Here is a 17,998-nt window from a genome sequence, read left to right on the forward strand (position 1 = left end):
CCTTTCTTTCCCAAAGATAACTACAAACTTATTTTGTCCTTTTGGCTAGATCCATTTAAGAAACCCCTCTGATTAAATATTTGCACAAATAACTTTTTATTATTCCTAAAGTCATGCCTGATATCTACAGACTATAGACTTTTCCCACTCATTAGAAATGGATATGGATTAGTTGTTCAGTCAGTAACTTTTGATGATCAGTAAGTTTTCTGGGAAACAGGATGTTTTCACTGGTTGTTGGAAGTGTGATCTGACACATCAGTCCTTCTCTAAAAGGCCTTGTGGTCAGCTGTTTTCAGAATAACTTCTGAGGGACCTAAAAATCTCTGGTCATCTAAGTAATGAGAAAACATTTAACTTGCTGAGAAATAAATAACAAAAACAAAATGTAAGAAATCCTCTATACTGTGACTAGTTATGTTATAGTTAGGAAAGACCACAATATTCCAGAAAAGCAATAATGCTAAAGAATGATAGCAGCTGCCAAAAAAAAGAGTAAGTTTTGTTGCATCTTCCAATCAAAAACCAGGGTTAGCAAGGAAGAGAGTTTACCTCCTGTGAAAAACAAAAGAAGCCGATATTTCCCAATCCGAAGGATGAAAAGGTGGATTAAATTCTGCACTGAAATTCTTTCCTCCCTCACCCCTTTGTAAGCTCACCCACATCATATTAGATGAATGATGCAGTTTTATAGCCCCATTTGTATCGTTGTGTGGGCTTTGCTTCCTAACAGTCACTAGGAGGTATCTTCAGGTTGTCTGTTGCCTGACCTCCTCCACTGACTTTTGATTGACCTAATCATGATAATTTATTTTTGCCAGATTATGTCCCTCTAATGTAGCTTGTGTCTTGTACCCTTCGTAAGCTTGGCAGTGGGACCTCTTGAAGAATTATTTTTTGTGTTCCAGGTATCTGGTCTATGAGATGAGGTGGAAGGTAACTGAGAACTTCCCTGTTCTGAAGGAGAAATATATATGTTATTTTTCTTAAAGAAGCTGTAAATATTTTCTTCTGGCTATTTACAATGTGTGCTTTAATGGGCTTAAACGAAGAATCTGGCCTGACAAATAGGTGTTGCAGCCTACTGAATCACCCATCTAGGCAGAGCATAAAATATACTTTCTTTAGCAGGAGTATCTGCACGTTTACCTTGAGATGCTACTTCATTCATATTCTACCTGCACATATGAAACTGCTTCCTTTTTCAGTTTTTAGATTTTTAACCTTTTTCTTTTTATTCCTCTTATTCTGCTTTTTCATGTGTTCGTTTAGTCTAGCTGTCTGCTGGAGGTTTTTACCTCCTGGAAAACTAAATCATTCCTTAAAAGAAAGACTCAATTCTATGATACTATGTAATCCATATTATCTTCCCCTGTATCCTTCAGTGGCTATTTCTGAGGGCAGAAATAGAAGTTTACTCTTTTTTCTGACCCTTCTGGAGTTGAAAGTGTTGCTGGTCAAACTCCTGGATATTTCTCTCCAGCTTTGTGGGTGAAATCCTCATAGCTCCTGTTTTGTCTCAAAGAGTTGGAAACTCTGTAAATCAGTGTAGGACTGTCATTCATAATTCCTTGATACAGTCAAGAGCAGGTGCAGTGCAGTGATATGTTACAAATGTTAAGGTTAGGCTGTGAGTAAGCAGGGAGGTGGGTCCCGAAGTGGTCGGAATTGTCACATTAAGGAAGGATGCTGGGCATCACTCCAAATTTCCTGTTTTTAAGTCAGTGGAAAAGCATGGCATGTTAACTTGTAAGCCATTGTGGCTTAGTGTATTCATTAGAGAAAGAATTGAATGTTTGAGATGGAGCAAGTAGTATGGAACTGTTTAAAACAAATTTAAAAATTCTTGCTTTATTTTGCCCAGTGTATTCTGGAATTTATTTGCATTATACAGATATTTGCTTCAGTGCTCTGACTTGAAAGCAGCTTCTGATGAGAGTGCAGAGGTAACTCATGAGGCAAAAGCTCTTGTTCCCAGGAGGGGTACAGTTCCTCCGAGAGAGTTCAACTGCTTCCATCACATAGCATTGCAACTCTTTATGTATCTACAGTATTTTCTTACCATGAAGCATGAAAATGTTAGAAACTGATGAGGAAATAGAGAGGATGCTGTGCTTTTTACAGAGAAATTGAAACCACACAGAGATCCGTATGGGGAGTGTTGGACTATCATCTGCAATGTTTCTGGGTTTATTTTTCATTTTTTTCCAGTTCCGTGCTGCTTTTCATTCCTTTATGTAACTGAGCCATTCTTTGAAATCCAGCCTTCTTTTTGTTGGTTTGGTGATGCTGAAATGCAAATACAGTTGCAAAACTAAATGTTTTTTCATTTCCTTTCTTCTCCATTCCTAGTTTCCCCTGGTTTTCTGGAAACAAAATCCAGAACCTGCTGTTTCCTTGCCCGGCCTGTTGTGCAAGGTTCTTACCTCATCTGCAAACCTGTTGCTTCCCTTTTGTGCCCCCTTTCTGGGTAGGATCATGATTTTATGCCTGGCATCTCCCATTATAACTCATTCTCACAGTGCTTTGTGTGCCTGTCAGTTCTTCTTGCCTCTGCAAATTGCTGCAGTTGCAGTGATGCTGACAAATGGTCATAGAGCACCTTCTGCCGAGTTACAGTGACATCAGCATTTGGAGGCTAAAACCTCACAGACTATTTTTTTTTGTACCTGTTTTTGCAGACTCCTGTATGTACCTTGAGCACCCTTAAAATTACTTAGATCTTTCTGAGAAAGAGACAATCTTTAGGCATTGATCCTGCAATTCCTCTACAGGTGAAACTAAAATGATTGTAACAGTAAAATGTCAGGTAAAGCAATTGAGAGTAACCAAAAGATGAATGCTTAGAGCACCTGAAACTCTTCCTCTTGTTATTTATGTTACAGAAAAGCCCCAGAAGCCGCAGAAAGTGTCATTTTGGCCAAAACTAAAGCAAGCCAGGTCATATATTTTCCTTAGAAAACAAAACCAGTGCAGCTCAGAACATTTCAGTGAAGTGCTTATTTATTAACTCTCTTCCTCCAGCATAGCAGTTACTTGAATTAATAAAAATTATTGTCATCATTTGCTTATATTACATTTGTACATATCTGGCAGCTTTTAACAAAAGGCACTTCTGATGAACGTTGACTAAGCAGGAACATGATTTAACTCTGTCCCTTGTTTCGACAGAGCTGGCAAGTGTCTGGTGCTGACCAGTTCTTCAAGCATTAAGGTGCTGCTGGAGCCTTAGAGCAGGGTGAGGCCGTTCTCTGTGCTCACCCACGCTAGGCAAGAATGTGGTTACTGCTTTGCTGGGGTGTCATGGGAGTGCTGGTGTGACAGGATTAGTGAGCTTACAGGTCCAGATCACTTTCTCAGTTCTTCTGCTGTGACAGATGAAGTGACACATAAAACAGCTGTTGAAGTTGTTCTAAGGTTGTGTAGTGCCTGGGTGAAAAATTTTTGTACTATGAATTTATGTGCACTTGCAGAATGATCAAATCTGTCTGAATGCATTATTGCCATGTGCTTGTATTTACACATCATCCACTGAGAGATGTGCAGTATCTTCCTTTTCTGTCTGTGTGGGATTTGTCCAATGCCTATGTCAATCCTCTAATCACAAGCCTTCAGCCTCTACAGCAAGGAAACAGCAGTTTACATTAAAGACTGCTGTATCCTCCTCCCACCTGAGATAAAGGATGTAGAGCTGTGAATGGAACTGAGCAGCTGTGATCCATATAATCCAGCATTAATGCATTTTTGTATGAAGACCCTTGTTAGGAACGGTGTAATTGTATTAAGGTGTGTGGGTGGTTTCGCAGAAACTTTAGATCTGCTCCTGGGTAGGCCCTGCACAGATCTCTCTTGAAATGCTGTTTGCCTCTAGGAATAAATGGGACATGTGAACTGTGTAATTGCTTCCCAGCCCTGCTGTCAGGCAGCACCCTCCTTAGACACAGAGACATGAGGCACACCTCCTTATCTCTCAGTGCAAACAGGTGACACGTAAGCCTCCTGGCTGTGTGCTCAAGAGGTGGTGCTAGAAAAATACTCCTACTGGACGTAATATCTCCAGTGTGCTAACTATTCCTATAGCAGAGTTTGGGGTAAGTGGTATACCTTACTTTAAATTAATGTGCTTGAGGACTGTCTAGTTAGGGACATACACTGTATCTGTGTACATGTTTCTCTTTGCAGCTCAATGCCTTTTTTTTTTCTTCTTTTGCTTATGTTTTAATTTACTCATCTCTTTTGCTTTCTTCCTTTTTCCTTCTCTTCATCAGCTCAGTAGCAGCACAGGAGTTGCATGTTCTGTGTTAAGGCCAGTTCAGGAAGCATATATTCCCTGTTCCCATACTGCATGGGGGAAATCCTGCATGCAAGCCAATTTCCTTAATTCATACAGGAGCAATACTGCCATAGTCTGGAATGTTTTATCACACAGTAGAGTTGTGATATTTGTGCCCTGGAGGAAAAAATATGAGCCTGTTAACGTTGATGCCTGTTAATGTGAGAGTATCTCGGACTAGGAAATCCAGGGAACAAGAGGAGCACTTGCTTTGCTCAGTGTCCCTTTTTGATAAGCCACAGCCTGGATGTGTGTGCATGTGGAGGCTCCAGAGCAGTAGCTGTACAGGCACAGCTGTGTGGGTCCTGTCAGCAATGGAAAAGGCCAGTGGAGTTTTTCCAGCACTTGCTCATAGTTCTTGTCCATCTGCATACCAAGCAAAGTGCAAAGCCAGAGCTGAATGGGATTTAAGGAGGGATTTACAGCAGGCAAAACTGTGGAGGGCTTGATGTGGAGCTTAAAACTGTGTGTCCATTCGTGATTTTTATTTTTTTTTAACCAAGGGGTTTTTTAGTCTTTTGAGGAAGATTTGGGCATGATTTTCTTTTGGTGACCTGATGAATTCTGATTGTATCATCAATTTTCTCTGAATCTTCTACATGCTCTCCTGATATGCAAGGTACAGGAATGTGGAAGGAAAAACTGGAAAGCATGGAACTATAAGGCTTAATTTAAAAAAAAACAAAACCAAAATTGGAAGAAAAAGGTGGGATGGGGTTTTAGTAACAGGGCCATGACTTTTAAAAACTTCACAGCAGTTTTTGCTATAAAGGTACTTTGCTGGGAATATATTCTTATTTCTGTTATGTGGAGCTGGATGTGTCTGGACATTAGGACTGCAGGTCTCGGAAGAAGAGGGTGGAGATCACTTTTTAAATATTTGTACAGGGAGGAGGACAAGGCTTGAAACTGCTATGAAAATAGCTCTTTGCATGTCTCCAAGGATAGGTTAACTGTGCAGGGTTTCACAAGAACCACTCCCTGGAGATATTTGAATAATAGATTGACATTATGGGGTGCAGTGAGAGGTGTGTGCATTTCAAAAGCCAAAGGAGAAAATTTCCTTTTCAAGCAAATCCTTTAGAAGGCATTTTTATACCCTTCCTGTGAAGGGCTCCTGGTCTTCTGTCAGTCCTCTGGAAATTGTATTTGTAACCAGCCATAGGGAGTATTGAGGTTTAAGTGGGCTGAATGATGGGGCATGTTTGGACAAACAGACATTACAAATCAGATATGACACTGGGAATACCTTTAGGTTTTACTTCCCCAAGGTCTAACCTTGATCTTTCTGTTTTGGCCAGAGCTTTAACCCAGCCCTGTCCAGTGGAAGGGTGCAGCTGAAACACAACAGTTCCCTACAGCTCCATGTTAGAGCTGTAGTGCCCTTCCTTCCTCTGTAAGGTCTTGCACAGGGTGCATGATAAATTAGCTTTCTTATGACATAAATTAGCAGGGATTAGGTGGCACTATCATTTGTACTTTTTATTAAAAATATGTTCTGTATACCTACAGTTAGCTAACACAATACCAACAAGCCAAGGCAAATACCTCTGTACAGGTGGGATAGCACAGTAAAAGGCTGGAAGGTAGCTTGTCTTTGTGTAATATACTGGCCCTGAGATTTAAGTCTTTTAAAGCAGCAATTAATTTAGGGATATCAAAGCTGAAAGAACACATGCTTAAGTAGAGGTTGAGCTTACACAGCTCTTTGCCCTTGGAGAACATTCTGAGGGCAAAGGAAACACTATGTAAGAGATGGAAGTCTAAATCAAATGCAGTCTTTAGAAAAAAACCTTATTTGTTTGTTTTTTAAACTATTTTTCCCTTTCTTCTAGTGCATTTCAATGAAAAGACTTTGTAGACCAAGGTTTGCAGTCTGGTTTTACCTCTTTTTCCTTCCCCAGCAGGGGACAGGATTTAAAAAATGAAAGAAAACCCTCAAAATCACTTTTGCTGATACATGTGAGTCTGTCTAATGGATTGGGTTTTTTAATTTCTTCTAAAAGTACTCTTATGGCAGTGTGGCTACCTGTTTAACTTGCTTACTTGAACATGCTGCTCCTTCAGCCCTGTGTGGTGGATGCAGGCCTGCAGTTGTGGTGAATTTGTGTGAAAAGCTCACTGATAACTATTCCTGCAGCGTTTACCCTTTCAATCTTCTGCTCTATTGCAAAACTTTGGTTAAAACACGACAAGGGAAGTGAATTAGCTGGCTGTGGTGTAGTAGTGAGTGTGAGCTCTGTCACCTAAAACTCCTTTCCTGCAAGGTTTTACTGGTATTGATGGCATACTTTAAAATATGCCTGGGCTGGGGAAAGAGAGACTTCAGCCCTGAAAAAGGAAAAAAGTGTCAGATGCTTTCCACTGACTCTTTGGTTGGAGAGTGTCTGGGTAAATCTGACCGTGGTCTGCATTTGCCTGTGGTAAGGTGAGCCATGGCTGAGTCAACATGTCACAGTTCTGTGACCAAGAGCAGGACTAACACCAAGGTGAGGCTTTAGAGACAGTTATGATTTGAGCTGAATGGTGGTGATTGACACCCATGTACTGGAGGTACAGAGTTTGTTCCAAACCTCAAGCTGTGAGTTGATATTCAAGAAATGAATTGGTGTTTTGCCATTGATGCAAACTACTGCAGTATTTTACTTGAAATGAATAACTTTATCTGGTTCAAGCTACAAGTAGTTCCAAAAATACTTATTTACAGTTGAAACAGCAGATTTTACTCTTTTAAAATTTTATTTCATCATCTAATTTTTTCTATTTTGGTTTATCACAATTTTCATCCTTCATAAAAGGCAATTTTATGCCAATTTTATGTTGCTTTATGAGTGGTTATTTTAGGCTTATCTTTTTATGTTCTTGTCTTTGAACATGAGAGAAGGCAGCTCTCTACTGTTTGTTTTGGGGGAGGAGAGACTCAGTAGCTACTCAACAGGAAAGTGCCAATGCACTCCTGTCAGCCTTTGTAGTACACATGAAATTTGCCAGTGACTTTTGTTACACGTTCCAGCTGTTCCTGCACGTAGATCAGGCTACACATAATATGGTTATTTTTTCAAAGGCACAAAAAGGAGAAAGAGAAATTTCTTAAATGTCTATGAGCCATGGAAAAAATGTATGTGTTGTTTGGTGGCAATTCAGGATCAAGATTTAGTTTGAATGATTAACTAGCATCATGATAAAAACTTTGAAAATTGTTCCTCGAAACCAAACAACCCAAGAGCAAGAAAAAGCTTTTTCAAGACTGAAAAATAGCTATTAGTAGAAAATTATTGTAATTTTTATTTCAATATAGTGGGCAGTCTCAAAAAATGTAGGAGTTTTTTGTATATTAATAATGCCACAGTGAGAGTGAGGCCAGAATTGCATTGCTGGTATGTTTAAGTAGCTTTTACAAGCTTCCATGCAGATTAAAATCAGTTCTGCAGTTCATGTTCCAGATATCTTGAATACTTTGACCTTGATTTTCAGTCTTTCTCGAAGAAGGTAGAATTTTGTTGTCTTCTCTTTCGAGTAAGAGCAATGTAATAAAATTAAAGATGCACTTTTTCAGTCACAGCTGAATTTGCTGTTGGATTGGTGTAATTGAGAGTTTAAGGTGAAGCCAGTGTAAAGGAGTACAGAACTTGTCTCACTGCTCGATGCTTTGTAGTTCAGATAGTGATTTGTATTTTAAACATTTGTCAAAAGAAGCCCTGGCAGAGCTGGTGACTAACTCATCCTTTTTGCTTTGCTTTTTAAGGTGCCTCCTGAATTCTCACTATGTCTGATGGGGACTACGATTACCTCATAAAATTTCTAGCACTCGGTGATTCTGGAGTAGGAAAGACCAGCCTTCTTTACCAGTACACAGATGGCAAGTTTAACTCCAAATTTATCACAACGGTGGGCATCGACTTCCGGGAAAAGAGAGTGGTGAGTTTTCACAAAGAATGTGTTATTTGAAAATGGTCTCTATTTGTTAAAAATCAGACCTGCCCATCCCTATGTGTAGGCATGTAGTCCATAGTTCCTGTGTACCTAATCTTGTGACAGGGTAAAGGCCTCATGTTAACTGGTTATTTTTGAGTGTACAGACCCATTTCCCCAAAAGTTAAAGAAGAGCTGATTCTAAGAAACCACTTCATTCTGTTCAGCAGGTGTTGATGGGAGTGTCTACTCCATGAATTGTGCACATAATACCTGGAGTAGCACTTCTATTGTTGAACTCCCTCCGCAAGGAAGAAATGAGCTGTAGTAAAAATGCTTTTTCCTGTGTGTGAACTGGAAATGGCCAGTGAACAAAGGCTGTAATGTTGATTTTAAAACCATTCTACAATGTGGATGGAACAGGATAGCGTGATACATGTCGATGATCTGGCTTCCTAAGCAGTCACCACTACCAGAGAAGAACTGTCAAAAATAAGGTTTTGAGTTTTTTTTAACCTGAGTTGTTATTAAACTAAGAAAATGTACTTTTGATATAAAGCTGAGCAATGTGTTATGATAACCATCTGGATGCTGGTCCTTACTGCTCTGGAAAGTGGAGTTGGCACAAGTTGTTTTTTCATTCTTCTGTACAAGTATTAAATGCCTGATGATTTCCCAAGTGTCCAGAAATCTGGATGGTGCAGGAGGCATTGTGCAGACTGGCTTTTGATGCATGACATACACAACAGTCATGCAAGGAGTAACTATCTTGATGAAAATGCCAAGCTGATCTCTTGAATAAGTCAGTGTTCCTTCTGTGGGATAGTAAACATGGTGTGTTTGCTTGATCAACATATTTGATAACTCAGGATAACATTTAGGTTTCATAGCCTGAATTTTATAATCCACAAATTCAGCAAGATTATGTGTCTTTAAAGATATGTTTGTAACTCTAGTAGTCTTAGGTACAATGGCAGTTGAAGGTAAAGAATATGACCTAACATGAAGTTTCCTAAGCAAGAAATGAATCTATTTTTATCTGATCCTTCCAAGATTAATAGATGCCCTTATTTATATTTTCATGCTGAGTAAACTCTTCAGCTTTTATTATTATCATGCAATTTCTGCTTTATAAGCTGTGATATGAAAAGATCTACCCTCAGCAATTTTTCAGCAATCTTTTGGCAGCTAAGAAGAGATGTCATTATCTCCATGAGTCAGTTTACTAATGAGGTTCTGCTGGTGGCAGAAATGCATTGCCAGATTGCATTGTTGCTTTCTTATATTTTCATTTGAACATTATACAAGATAATAGTAAAAAACCCCATAAAATCCAAATATAAAATTAATCTTATCTCATGGCTGCTCTAAATATCTGTCTGGAGGCCATAGTCTATTGGAGACTGCTTTTCCAATTCACTTTTACCCTTATTTTTAAATATTAAATTGGATGCAGAATTAAAATGTAACATATTTCTTTTTTTCTTATAAAGCAAAGGGATTGAGTTGTAGTTGGGATCTTTGCATCGGCAGTGCTACTTTTGTTGCATTTAATGACTTCAAACATCAGTTATTTTGTGTTCTGTAGCAGCTGGACTGGTAACAAATTTACCTTTTATAGGTGTATAGACCCAATGGGCCGGATGGTGTTGGAGGCAGAGGACAGAGGATACATCTTCAGCTCTGGGACACTGCAGGGCAGGAAAGGTATGACTGGAGATGGGAACCTGTGCTTGCTGTAACAGTGGTGGAAAGTTTCCTATGAATACTTATGAAATTATAGCTATAATTTACAACTGCAGAACATGAAAACTGTAATTCTTGCTTTTTGTCTTTTGGAAACTTTCAGTTAACTTTTCCCATGGCCGATATAGACGCTTTTAAAGCTTTTCTTTTTCAAGTTTTTCTTAAATTTCTGTAAATATGTTGAGGGCTTGGGAAAGTCAGACAGGTAAAATCATCTCAAAGGATTCTTTTCTATTTGCCTATCAAAAGACTAGAATCCTCGTGGTTGTTAGTCTTAAAATGAAGGACTGATGTGTTTAGGGGATAAATTTCTGTTCAAAGTTAGAATTTCATTATTATTTTAATCTCTGACTCTTGATCAAGGCATGCTTTATAGTAGAAGACTTAGTCTAAAGCTCTCACTCTCTAGTCTCTTTGACTCCTTAGGCCTTGATTAGGCCACAGTAATGTTAGCAATTCCTGTTACACAGTCCCTGCATCAGCAAAACAATTATGAATATTTCATTCTAGTTAATTCAGTCTTGAGTTACCTCAGTTTTATGACTGTATGCAATTATGTTTTTAAAGTAACTTGTCAGATGGGCCAACTAATTTCACTTTGCTGGTCTAGGTTTCGTAGCTTGACAACGGCTTTCTTCAGAGATGCCATGGGGTTTCTGCTACTCTTTGATCTGACAAACGAGCAAAGCTTTCTGAATGTCAGGAACTGGATAAGTATGGCTTTTTTTTTTTTCTTTCTTTGCATGGGTGGCGAGTGGTTATGTTTGTAAATGTGGAGTTTCACTGAGAAATAGAACATAAAACACTGTTTTTTGTCACTTTCTCAGTGAAATAATGTAGATGTTACATTCATAATTGTAATAGCTGCTAGTGATGGCTTCTAGGGCTTACCTGAAATTCAGCTTTGCCTACCAAACTTGAATCTTAACCTATATGAAAGCAGGTTAAGAGAACATCATACCCCTGGCTCTGGTGCTGTTCAGTAATTTAAGAATGTGGAAAGCCTATGCAAAACTCTTATTTTGACTCACCTGAAGCTTTGTCAGCAAAACTTAACGGAAGGCAAATGTTACTAGTCTCGTATATGTAGGCAAAGAGGTTCCTGTACTGCATCATCCATAAGGAGGGGGAACTATATCCTTTCCTGGCAGCTCACTGGAGATACTTAGTGAGCATAACTCCTTAATCTGCAAATACACGAGTCTCTGGGCTAAATTTGTCAGGCTTCTGTTTCTCTGGATTTTTCACTGGGTAAGTGGTAGTGGGTGCCCAGCTGTTCCTGGCTCCTCAGAGCAGTAGCAGAAGTGCTGTGAGCTAACAGAGAACATGCTTGGTTTGTGGTGGTGTTCTGAGTGAGCTCTGTGTTGTGACCCCTGTTCATGTTGGTGCTCTTAGGTCAGCTACAAATGCACGCGTATTGTGAAAACCCTGACATTGTGTTATGTGGAAACAAGAGTGATCTGGAAGACCAGAGGATGGTGAAAGAAGAAGAGGCTAAAGAACTTGCAGAAAAATATGGGTAAGTAACTTCCTTCCAATTATTGCTGTTTTTAAAAGCAGAATGAAATGTTTTCTGTAATGCTTTTTTCTGCATACTGAAAGATTGCTGTGAGAATAAGCATTTTAGGATGTTTAACTGGGTGGTATATCTTTTTTTTTTCTGTCAGAGATTAATGTGTTCTGCATTGCTAAAAAATAAATACTTAGTATTGCAATAATATTGCACTGGAGATTGGTTAATCTTCTTTCCTTGGCAGTAAACAAAATAAATTTTCACAGACATTCTAGAAAAGAGATAGAATTTAGGTAGAGAGGCAGGTGAATAATGGGTTCTTAGCTCGTGCCTGTGCTGAGGCATCTGCACTCTCACAGGCTCCCAGGGAGTCTGAAAACTGAGTCAGAAAGCAGGAAGACAGGGTAGCCTTGCCCTTCCCCTTCCCTACAGGCACAGGTCATGTGTCCCTGAAGAAATATGTGAAATCTTTGTTCCTGTGAAATATTAACTAACCCCATAGTACTTTTATACCCCCTTAACTCTTTCATGGGGCTCATCTCTGGATTACATTTGCATTTCACTATGAATCAGAAATGCACTTCTGAAGGAAATCTTCTGATGCTTTTATTGTGGTTTGATTCACATGGTGGAGCAGCTTTCTGGCACATGAATTGGATTCCTTCTCAACTGAAAAGTGAACTACATGATGTGGTCCAACCAGTAATCTGTGTTCAGTCTGGAGGAATAGATGAGAACTGCTCCACAGAAAAGCCCACAAAACATGCATGGTGTGAGCACTGGCTCCTCAGTGCAAACTGCCTTGTTCTGCAGCTCTTCTCCTGTTGTGTCATGCTGGTTCCATGCTTAATGTGTTTCTTAATCTCTTTACGTGTGACTTCTGGAAATAATTTATGAAATATTTGTCTTTGTGGCTGAAAATGCCAACTTAATTTAGGAATAGGGAGCTAAAAGTCAAGGTTGTGGATCACATCCAGTCCGTAGGCAGTTATGAAGTTCTCTGCCCTGTAGGGGTGAGCCAGGATAGCTGTTAGGAGTCATTCTCTCCTGAGGGGAAGCAAGATAAATCCTGCTGCAGTGAACAGTTTTCTGGTAACAAAAGTGTGAGTATCCCTTTTCTGTGAAGGGCCTTGTACTGATAAGTGATGTATTCAAAAATAATTGCAGCAGACCTACAGACTGAGACAGTAAGATATTTCTGACCACTCACTGAGTCTTGCAGGTTAAGTAAGAAATACTGAAAATTCTGAAGTGATGATCTCAGTTTCCTGGGCAGTAACACCAATGTAGCTGCTGTAACCCCTAAGTGCAGCTGGTCACAACCTTTGAAACCGCCATTGGAACATCCTGATCCACAACAGTAATGAAAATGAGCAATGTATTTTCAATAACAAGGTGCCAGAAACTTTTGTTTACAAAGACATAGGTGGTCTGAGCACTGAGATTTTATGTAAGAAAGTTTAGAGTTAGGATGTTAGCAGAAGAAACAGTCACCTTTTGCAGTGATAAAGTACCACACTGTGAGTCTTTACTGCCTTGCCTGCAGAGGAACAGCCATACCAACATTCCCCCTCTTGCAATGACTCCAGAGCTGATGTGTATAGAAATCAGAAAGGAGAACACTTAATGCACACGAGGACATAGAAAATAATTGCATCTCTTCCAGGGAACAGAGCTTAAAAAAACAGACCTCAGGAGCATAATTCATACTGACCAGTGCCTCTGTAAATTTTGGACTCCATTAAAGCTTACCCTTCTGCCCTACTTACAAAGTCAGCCACTTCATTAATTTCTTTTGCATTTCAGACCAGAGCACTTAAAATCACACAAAGGCTGTCACTGCTGCTCCACAGCAGAAAGACACTGACTATGTGGCAGTAACCTGTATGGTTTTGTTCTCCTGTGAGTATAAACTGTGTGATGTAAGTTTGTGTTTTTTGTCTTCTGCAGAATACCATACTTTGAAACCAGTGCAGCTAATGGGAATAATGTGAGCAAAGCCATTGAAACTCTGCTTGACCTCATTATGAAGCGCATGGAACGGTGTGTGGATAAATCCTGGATCCCTGAAGGGGTGGTGCGTTCCAATGGGCACAGCTCTACAGAACAACTCAATGAGGAGCAAGAAAAAGGCAAATGTGGCTGTTAGCCCAGTTACAATTAAGTTTAATATGTATGATATAGTACAGTTGCAGCTTAACTGTTTAACTTATGGACAAATCACATTGTGTAGTTATTTAATGAGCTCTGTTAATTCTTGATACTAATTTTTGTTTTCTGCCTCTCAACCAACTTTGGCCTTTGCTTGCAAGGTATGCAGTTTATTAGTGATGGGACAGAGGATTAGTTTGGTGTAGCACTGGATATTCCTCTACTTCTATGCTTTGGAGAAAAGGGAAGGAAAGGAATTTTCATTACCAAATTCGGAAACATCTCTATGGGCAACGAGAAAGGGTGGGGTTATGAACTGAAGGGTTTTATTTGCCCTTTGAAAGCTCCAGTAACTACACAGACTAGGCCTTTAGATTAGATACTGTGACAGCCTTTGGTCTCTACTAACAGCAAGCTTACCAACATGGTTCTTGGTTTTGAACAGAAACATTTAATCATTTCACCAATCAGTAACAATCTTGAAGAGCAAATCCTGTGTTTTCCACAAAAGCTTGTGAGTAGTTTCTCCTTGCTGTCTCAAACCATCAGTTTTTAGTGATGAAAACCAAAAGAAAGCTATTCAATGCAGAGTAAAAAAATCCAGAGTAGCACAGGGGTGCTCATGGAGAGCACTTGGGGTATGTCATGTACTTGAACATGTAAACTACAACTGTACTATATAAAGTATATCCAACGCAGCCTGTGAGACCTCCTGACAGCATTTGAGTTTCTAGAACACGCAGCTACATATATTTATGTGTAAGTGGCATAACTGTGCATCTGTTCTGTTTCTTTTATATTACCATTCATGTTTTAACAGGAATGTAGGCCAGCTTACATGTCAGCAAAATTTCATCGGTGCTGGTGTTTTGCACTGAATTTGTTTTACCAAACACAGATTCAGAATGTTTCTTCAAATTTGGATTGAAAAATGAATGATGATTTGTCTTCTGGTGAGATGCAGCTAAGATACTAGTTCTGTAGATCAGTATTTCTATAAATTTATAATGCTCATTTTATTCTGCCAACCTTTGTGTCCTGTACATCTTGGTTATCATATATTCATTTGTGGCTCGTTCATTTCCTTTAGGTTGTATTTAAAAAAGAATAGAGTTGCTTTTCTTTTCCCCCCCCTACAGATCGTATAAATGTCAGTTTTGGTTTCAGTGGATCATGTTACTCTGACCATTTTTATTTATTCATACAACCTAAGAAAGAATCAGTGTTTTTTGGGTCTTTTTTCCAGACTGATTTATGAGATGTGCCTACCATACTGATTTCTATCCTGGCAGAGGTTGTATAACTGTAAAGTATTGCCAATTAAAGTCATAACATGCCAAATTGAGTCTCGTTAAAGACTTTCCACAGCAGTTTGTTTACAAAACTCCAAAGGTATTGCTTCTTTAGAAATTATGTATTTATTTATTTAAATATTCTAAGTACTGCAATTTCAGGCAAGTATTAATACCACTTATGAACATGAATTGCAACATAACAAATTTTATGAAGGAAGGACCAAAAATGTTTCTAGAATAGGAGTTAAGAAAAAAATATATATTTGATGTAGCCTCTGGTTATAATAATTAATACAAGAATAAGTGTTAAAACTTGGTTCTTAAAATATTTTACGCAGGAATGCGTTGTTCTTTAACAAACACATGTAAATATTAAATTTTTATCACAGCCTACACAGAATATTTTAGAAGTGCAATATAATTTGGCTGCTCTGGAGCTAGGACAGAGATAAAAACAATTTATATATGATTATAGGGTTTGTTTTTTTTCTACTGCACAATACCAAGATTCTAAAATGCTTGTGGACCGGGGTTACTGTAGTTGAACTCAGAGTGCCTTTTGAAGTTACCATCATGTCTCTGACCAGTAGAGCAACAAACTCTACTGTAGGACACAATACATTTCAATGTACTTCAGTGTCTGAATTTCTTTTAATGTAACTCTTTGCTTTTCAGAGGGTTACAGTGGAACTTTGTCATGCATTAACTTTAATGGGAGTTTTTGTGCTTATGCTCCATCCAGTACCTGAAAACTTTAAGGATTATTGCAACCAACTACTGAGCTAAGTGGCTACTGAAATGGTGTAAAAATATTTCCTTTTGAATACTTATGTTTAAATTGGATATTAAATATTAAATACTGGAACTGTCATATTTTTGTCATGCCTGTTATTTGTAGCTATTTACAAAGAGAGTCTACATAAAATTGCTTTGATGTCAGCCTTTGAAATGTGTCATAAGATTTATCTGTTTGAATTATTGTGTGGCAGAACTTTTTTTCCCTTTTAAAGTCTCATGAGAAATCATGGTAATGTTTCTTGACAGTAAATTACGCTATTCTTATTAGTCTAGTACTGGTTTTAAAAAACAAAGAAACAAGAATTCTTATGTGATGAGAAACTGTTATTTCAAGAAAAGTTGTTTCCATCCAGTGTCCAGTGAAAACATTGATCTGTAATGGAACAAAGTTTTGGAAAGGATTTCCCTTATGTTTCATTGTCCCAGGATTTCTTATTAATATCAAATAGTTAAACGTTCCTGATCTGAACTTTGCCAGCATTGTTGAAGAGAGCCGTGACATTTCCTGTTGTCTCAGTTCAGTGTCAGTCTGTCCCTCTGCACTGTCCCTGTGTGTTGTGGGGTTTTTTAGTGCAAATGCATTCACATTCTGTGCTGTGGCCGAGGTGCTTCCTGATATTCTGCTCTTGCACTGACCAAACCAGTCAGATGTGGGCCTGATGGGTCCTGGGAGATGCCAGAAGGAGCTCAAACCCACAGAAGGCAATAGAGGTGTCAGTTCTGTACTCATAAGACATTTAGAATGCTGCCAGTCTGTGCATGCTGCATGTTCAGAGCAAAGGGAATCAACCAATACATTTTGTAAAATCTATTGCTTCTACAAAGGTAAGCGCCTGATTTTTTAGAATAACTGCTTCCATCAAGAGCAGTGTGTATTTCCAGGTAGGTTATGATGTCCTGGAGGACACTGCTGCTATTCAAATGTTCCTTGACAGGCAAGAGAATGAGCTGAACTAAACAATTTTAAGTTTAAAAGGGGCAAGTTTGACTTGGTATTCTGTCTGTGCTGGAATAACCCCATGCAGTAGCACTAGCTGAAAAAACATTTTTCAGGAAAGGAGTGGGCATCCTGTTCCAAAGCAGGCTGACCAAAAGCCAGAAGTGTGCCACTGTGGCAGAGAGGACCAACTGCATCTGGGGCTGCACTAGTAACATGAAGGCACCAGGTTGGTGCAGATCAGAGCTTTGCTATGAGTTTAAGGTATTGGTTTGAGATGTTTGGTGAAACAATTCTTGCTGTAGTACTCTTGTGTCAAAAATCAAACAAATAAGCTGCTGTTTTTCAGCTGGATACCCAGTTTTGTCTGTGAATAACTAGTAATGGAGTAAAGTACATATTCTTTTTTTATAACTAATCTGAACTCTGGCTTCAGCAACCTTCCATCTATATTGCCTTTTAGATCAGGAAGAAGCACTTCAAATCGACAACAGAATGGCTTGTACTTGAAAAGGAGATTAGTGCCTTGATGTGAAAAAAGGAGCTGGGGTGGAAAAGTAATATCACTGTGCTCTCACATCCCATCTGTCTGCTGAAGGTGTTGGTGACAGTCTGTAATCCACATTGTTTAAATTGTAGAAGCCACCAAAGACTTCACAATAGAGTACTCTGCCAGGAAAAAGCTGTCTTTGGTGAAATAAATACAGCCCATGGGGAAAGAAAGTCACAGAGGCAGGAAACTCAAAGTAATCAAACTGGAAAAGGAGGATTTCTATTGCATATGCCAAAGCACAGCAGCCCTCAACATAAGCAAACTTTTTTACTCTTTGGATTTGCCTCTAGCTGTAAACTTGGTGTCTTCATAGCTTCCCTCATAAAATTGCGTTGTGTGTGTGCCTTTAGTCTTTCCTCTTATCATCTGGGTTGCCATCCTCTGTCACAGCCCCAGAGTCCCTGCTCCAGGGTGCAGCATGACAGTAACATCCTGTACAGTCCCATCTCCTCACTGTCTCTGGGTCAGTTTGGAGCTGTTGTCCCTTAGGGCTGGGCTGAGTGCTGGTCACCAGTCATGTGCTTGAGCCCGTGTCTCCTGCAGTAGGATGTGGCTGACGTCTGGTTTTCAAAAAGATTGGAGACAAGTTCTGTGCTGATAAGGTAAGTGATTTCTGTGCTAAAGCAATTTTTCTTTCTTCCTTCAATCTTTCTTCCTTCAATCTTTTTTTTTTTTTCTGTTCTAGAAACCAGAAAGCAAAAACTGCTCTAAAGGCACATGCAATTCAACACATGGATTTTTCACCAAATACTCAAGTAGT

At 39.1% G+C, this 17,998-nt stretch overlaps 1 protein-coding gene and 1 long non-coding RNA gene across 4 annotated transcripts in view; one reads left to right on the forward strand and one right to left on the reverse strand.

Moving 5' to 3' along the window:
* The window catches only part of RAB27A (RAB27A, member RAS oncogene family), a 33,063-nt gene extending 17,242 nt beyond the window's left edge, over window positions 1-15,821 (forward strand). For all 3 annotated transcript variants that reach the window (XM_064668738.1, XM_064668737.1, XM_064668736.1), the window contains 5 exons: window positions 8,079-8,251; window positions 9,867-9,952; window positions 10,602-10,705; window positions 11,387-11,510; window positions 13,455-15,821. In XM_064668738.1, coding sequence (XP_064524808.1) covers window positions 8,099-8,251; window positions 9,867-9,952; window positions 10,602-10,705; window positions 11,387-11,510; window positions 13,455-13,653 — 666 coding nt within the window. In that variant the 5' untranslated portion in view covers window positions 8,079-8,098 and the 3' untranslated portion in view covers window positions 13,654-15,821. The remainder of the gene's footprint in view (window positions 1-8,078; window positions 8,252-9,866; window positions 9,953-10,601; window positions 10,706-11,386; window positions 11,511-13,454) is intronic.
* LOC135420850 (uncharacterized) lies at window positions 2,153-2,775 on the reverse strand. The gene is made up of 2 exons (XR_010433750.1): window positions 2,427-2,775; window positions 2,153-2,289 (listed from the first exon to the last, which is right to left on the reverse strand). It is a non-coding gene; the product is annotated as an uncharacterized LOC135420850 (long non-coding RNA).
* Window positions 15,822-17,998: the final 2,177 nt, after the last annotated feature.

This window comes from Pseudopipra pipra, chromosome 12 (genome assembly GCF_036250125.1).
Source record: "Pseudopipra pipra isolate bDixPip1 chromosome 12, bDixPip1.hap1, whole genome shotgun sequence".
Taxonomy (NCBI): Eukaryota; Metazoa; Chordata; class Aves; order Passeriformes; family Pipridae; genus Pseudopipra; species Pseudopipra pipra.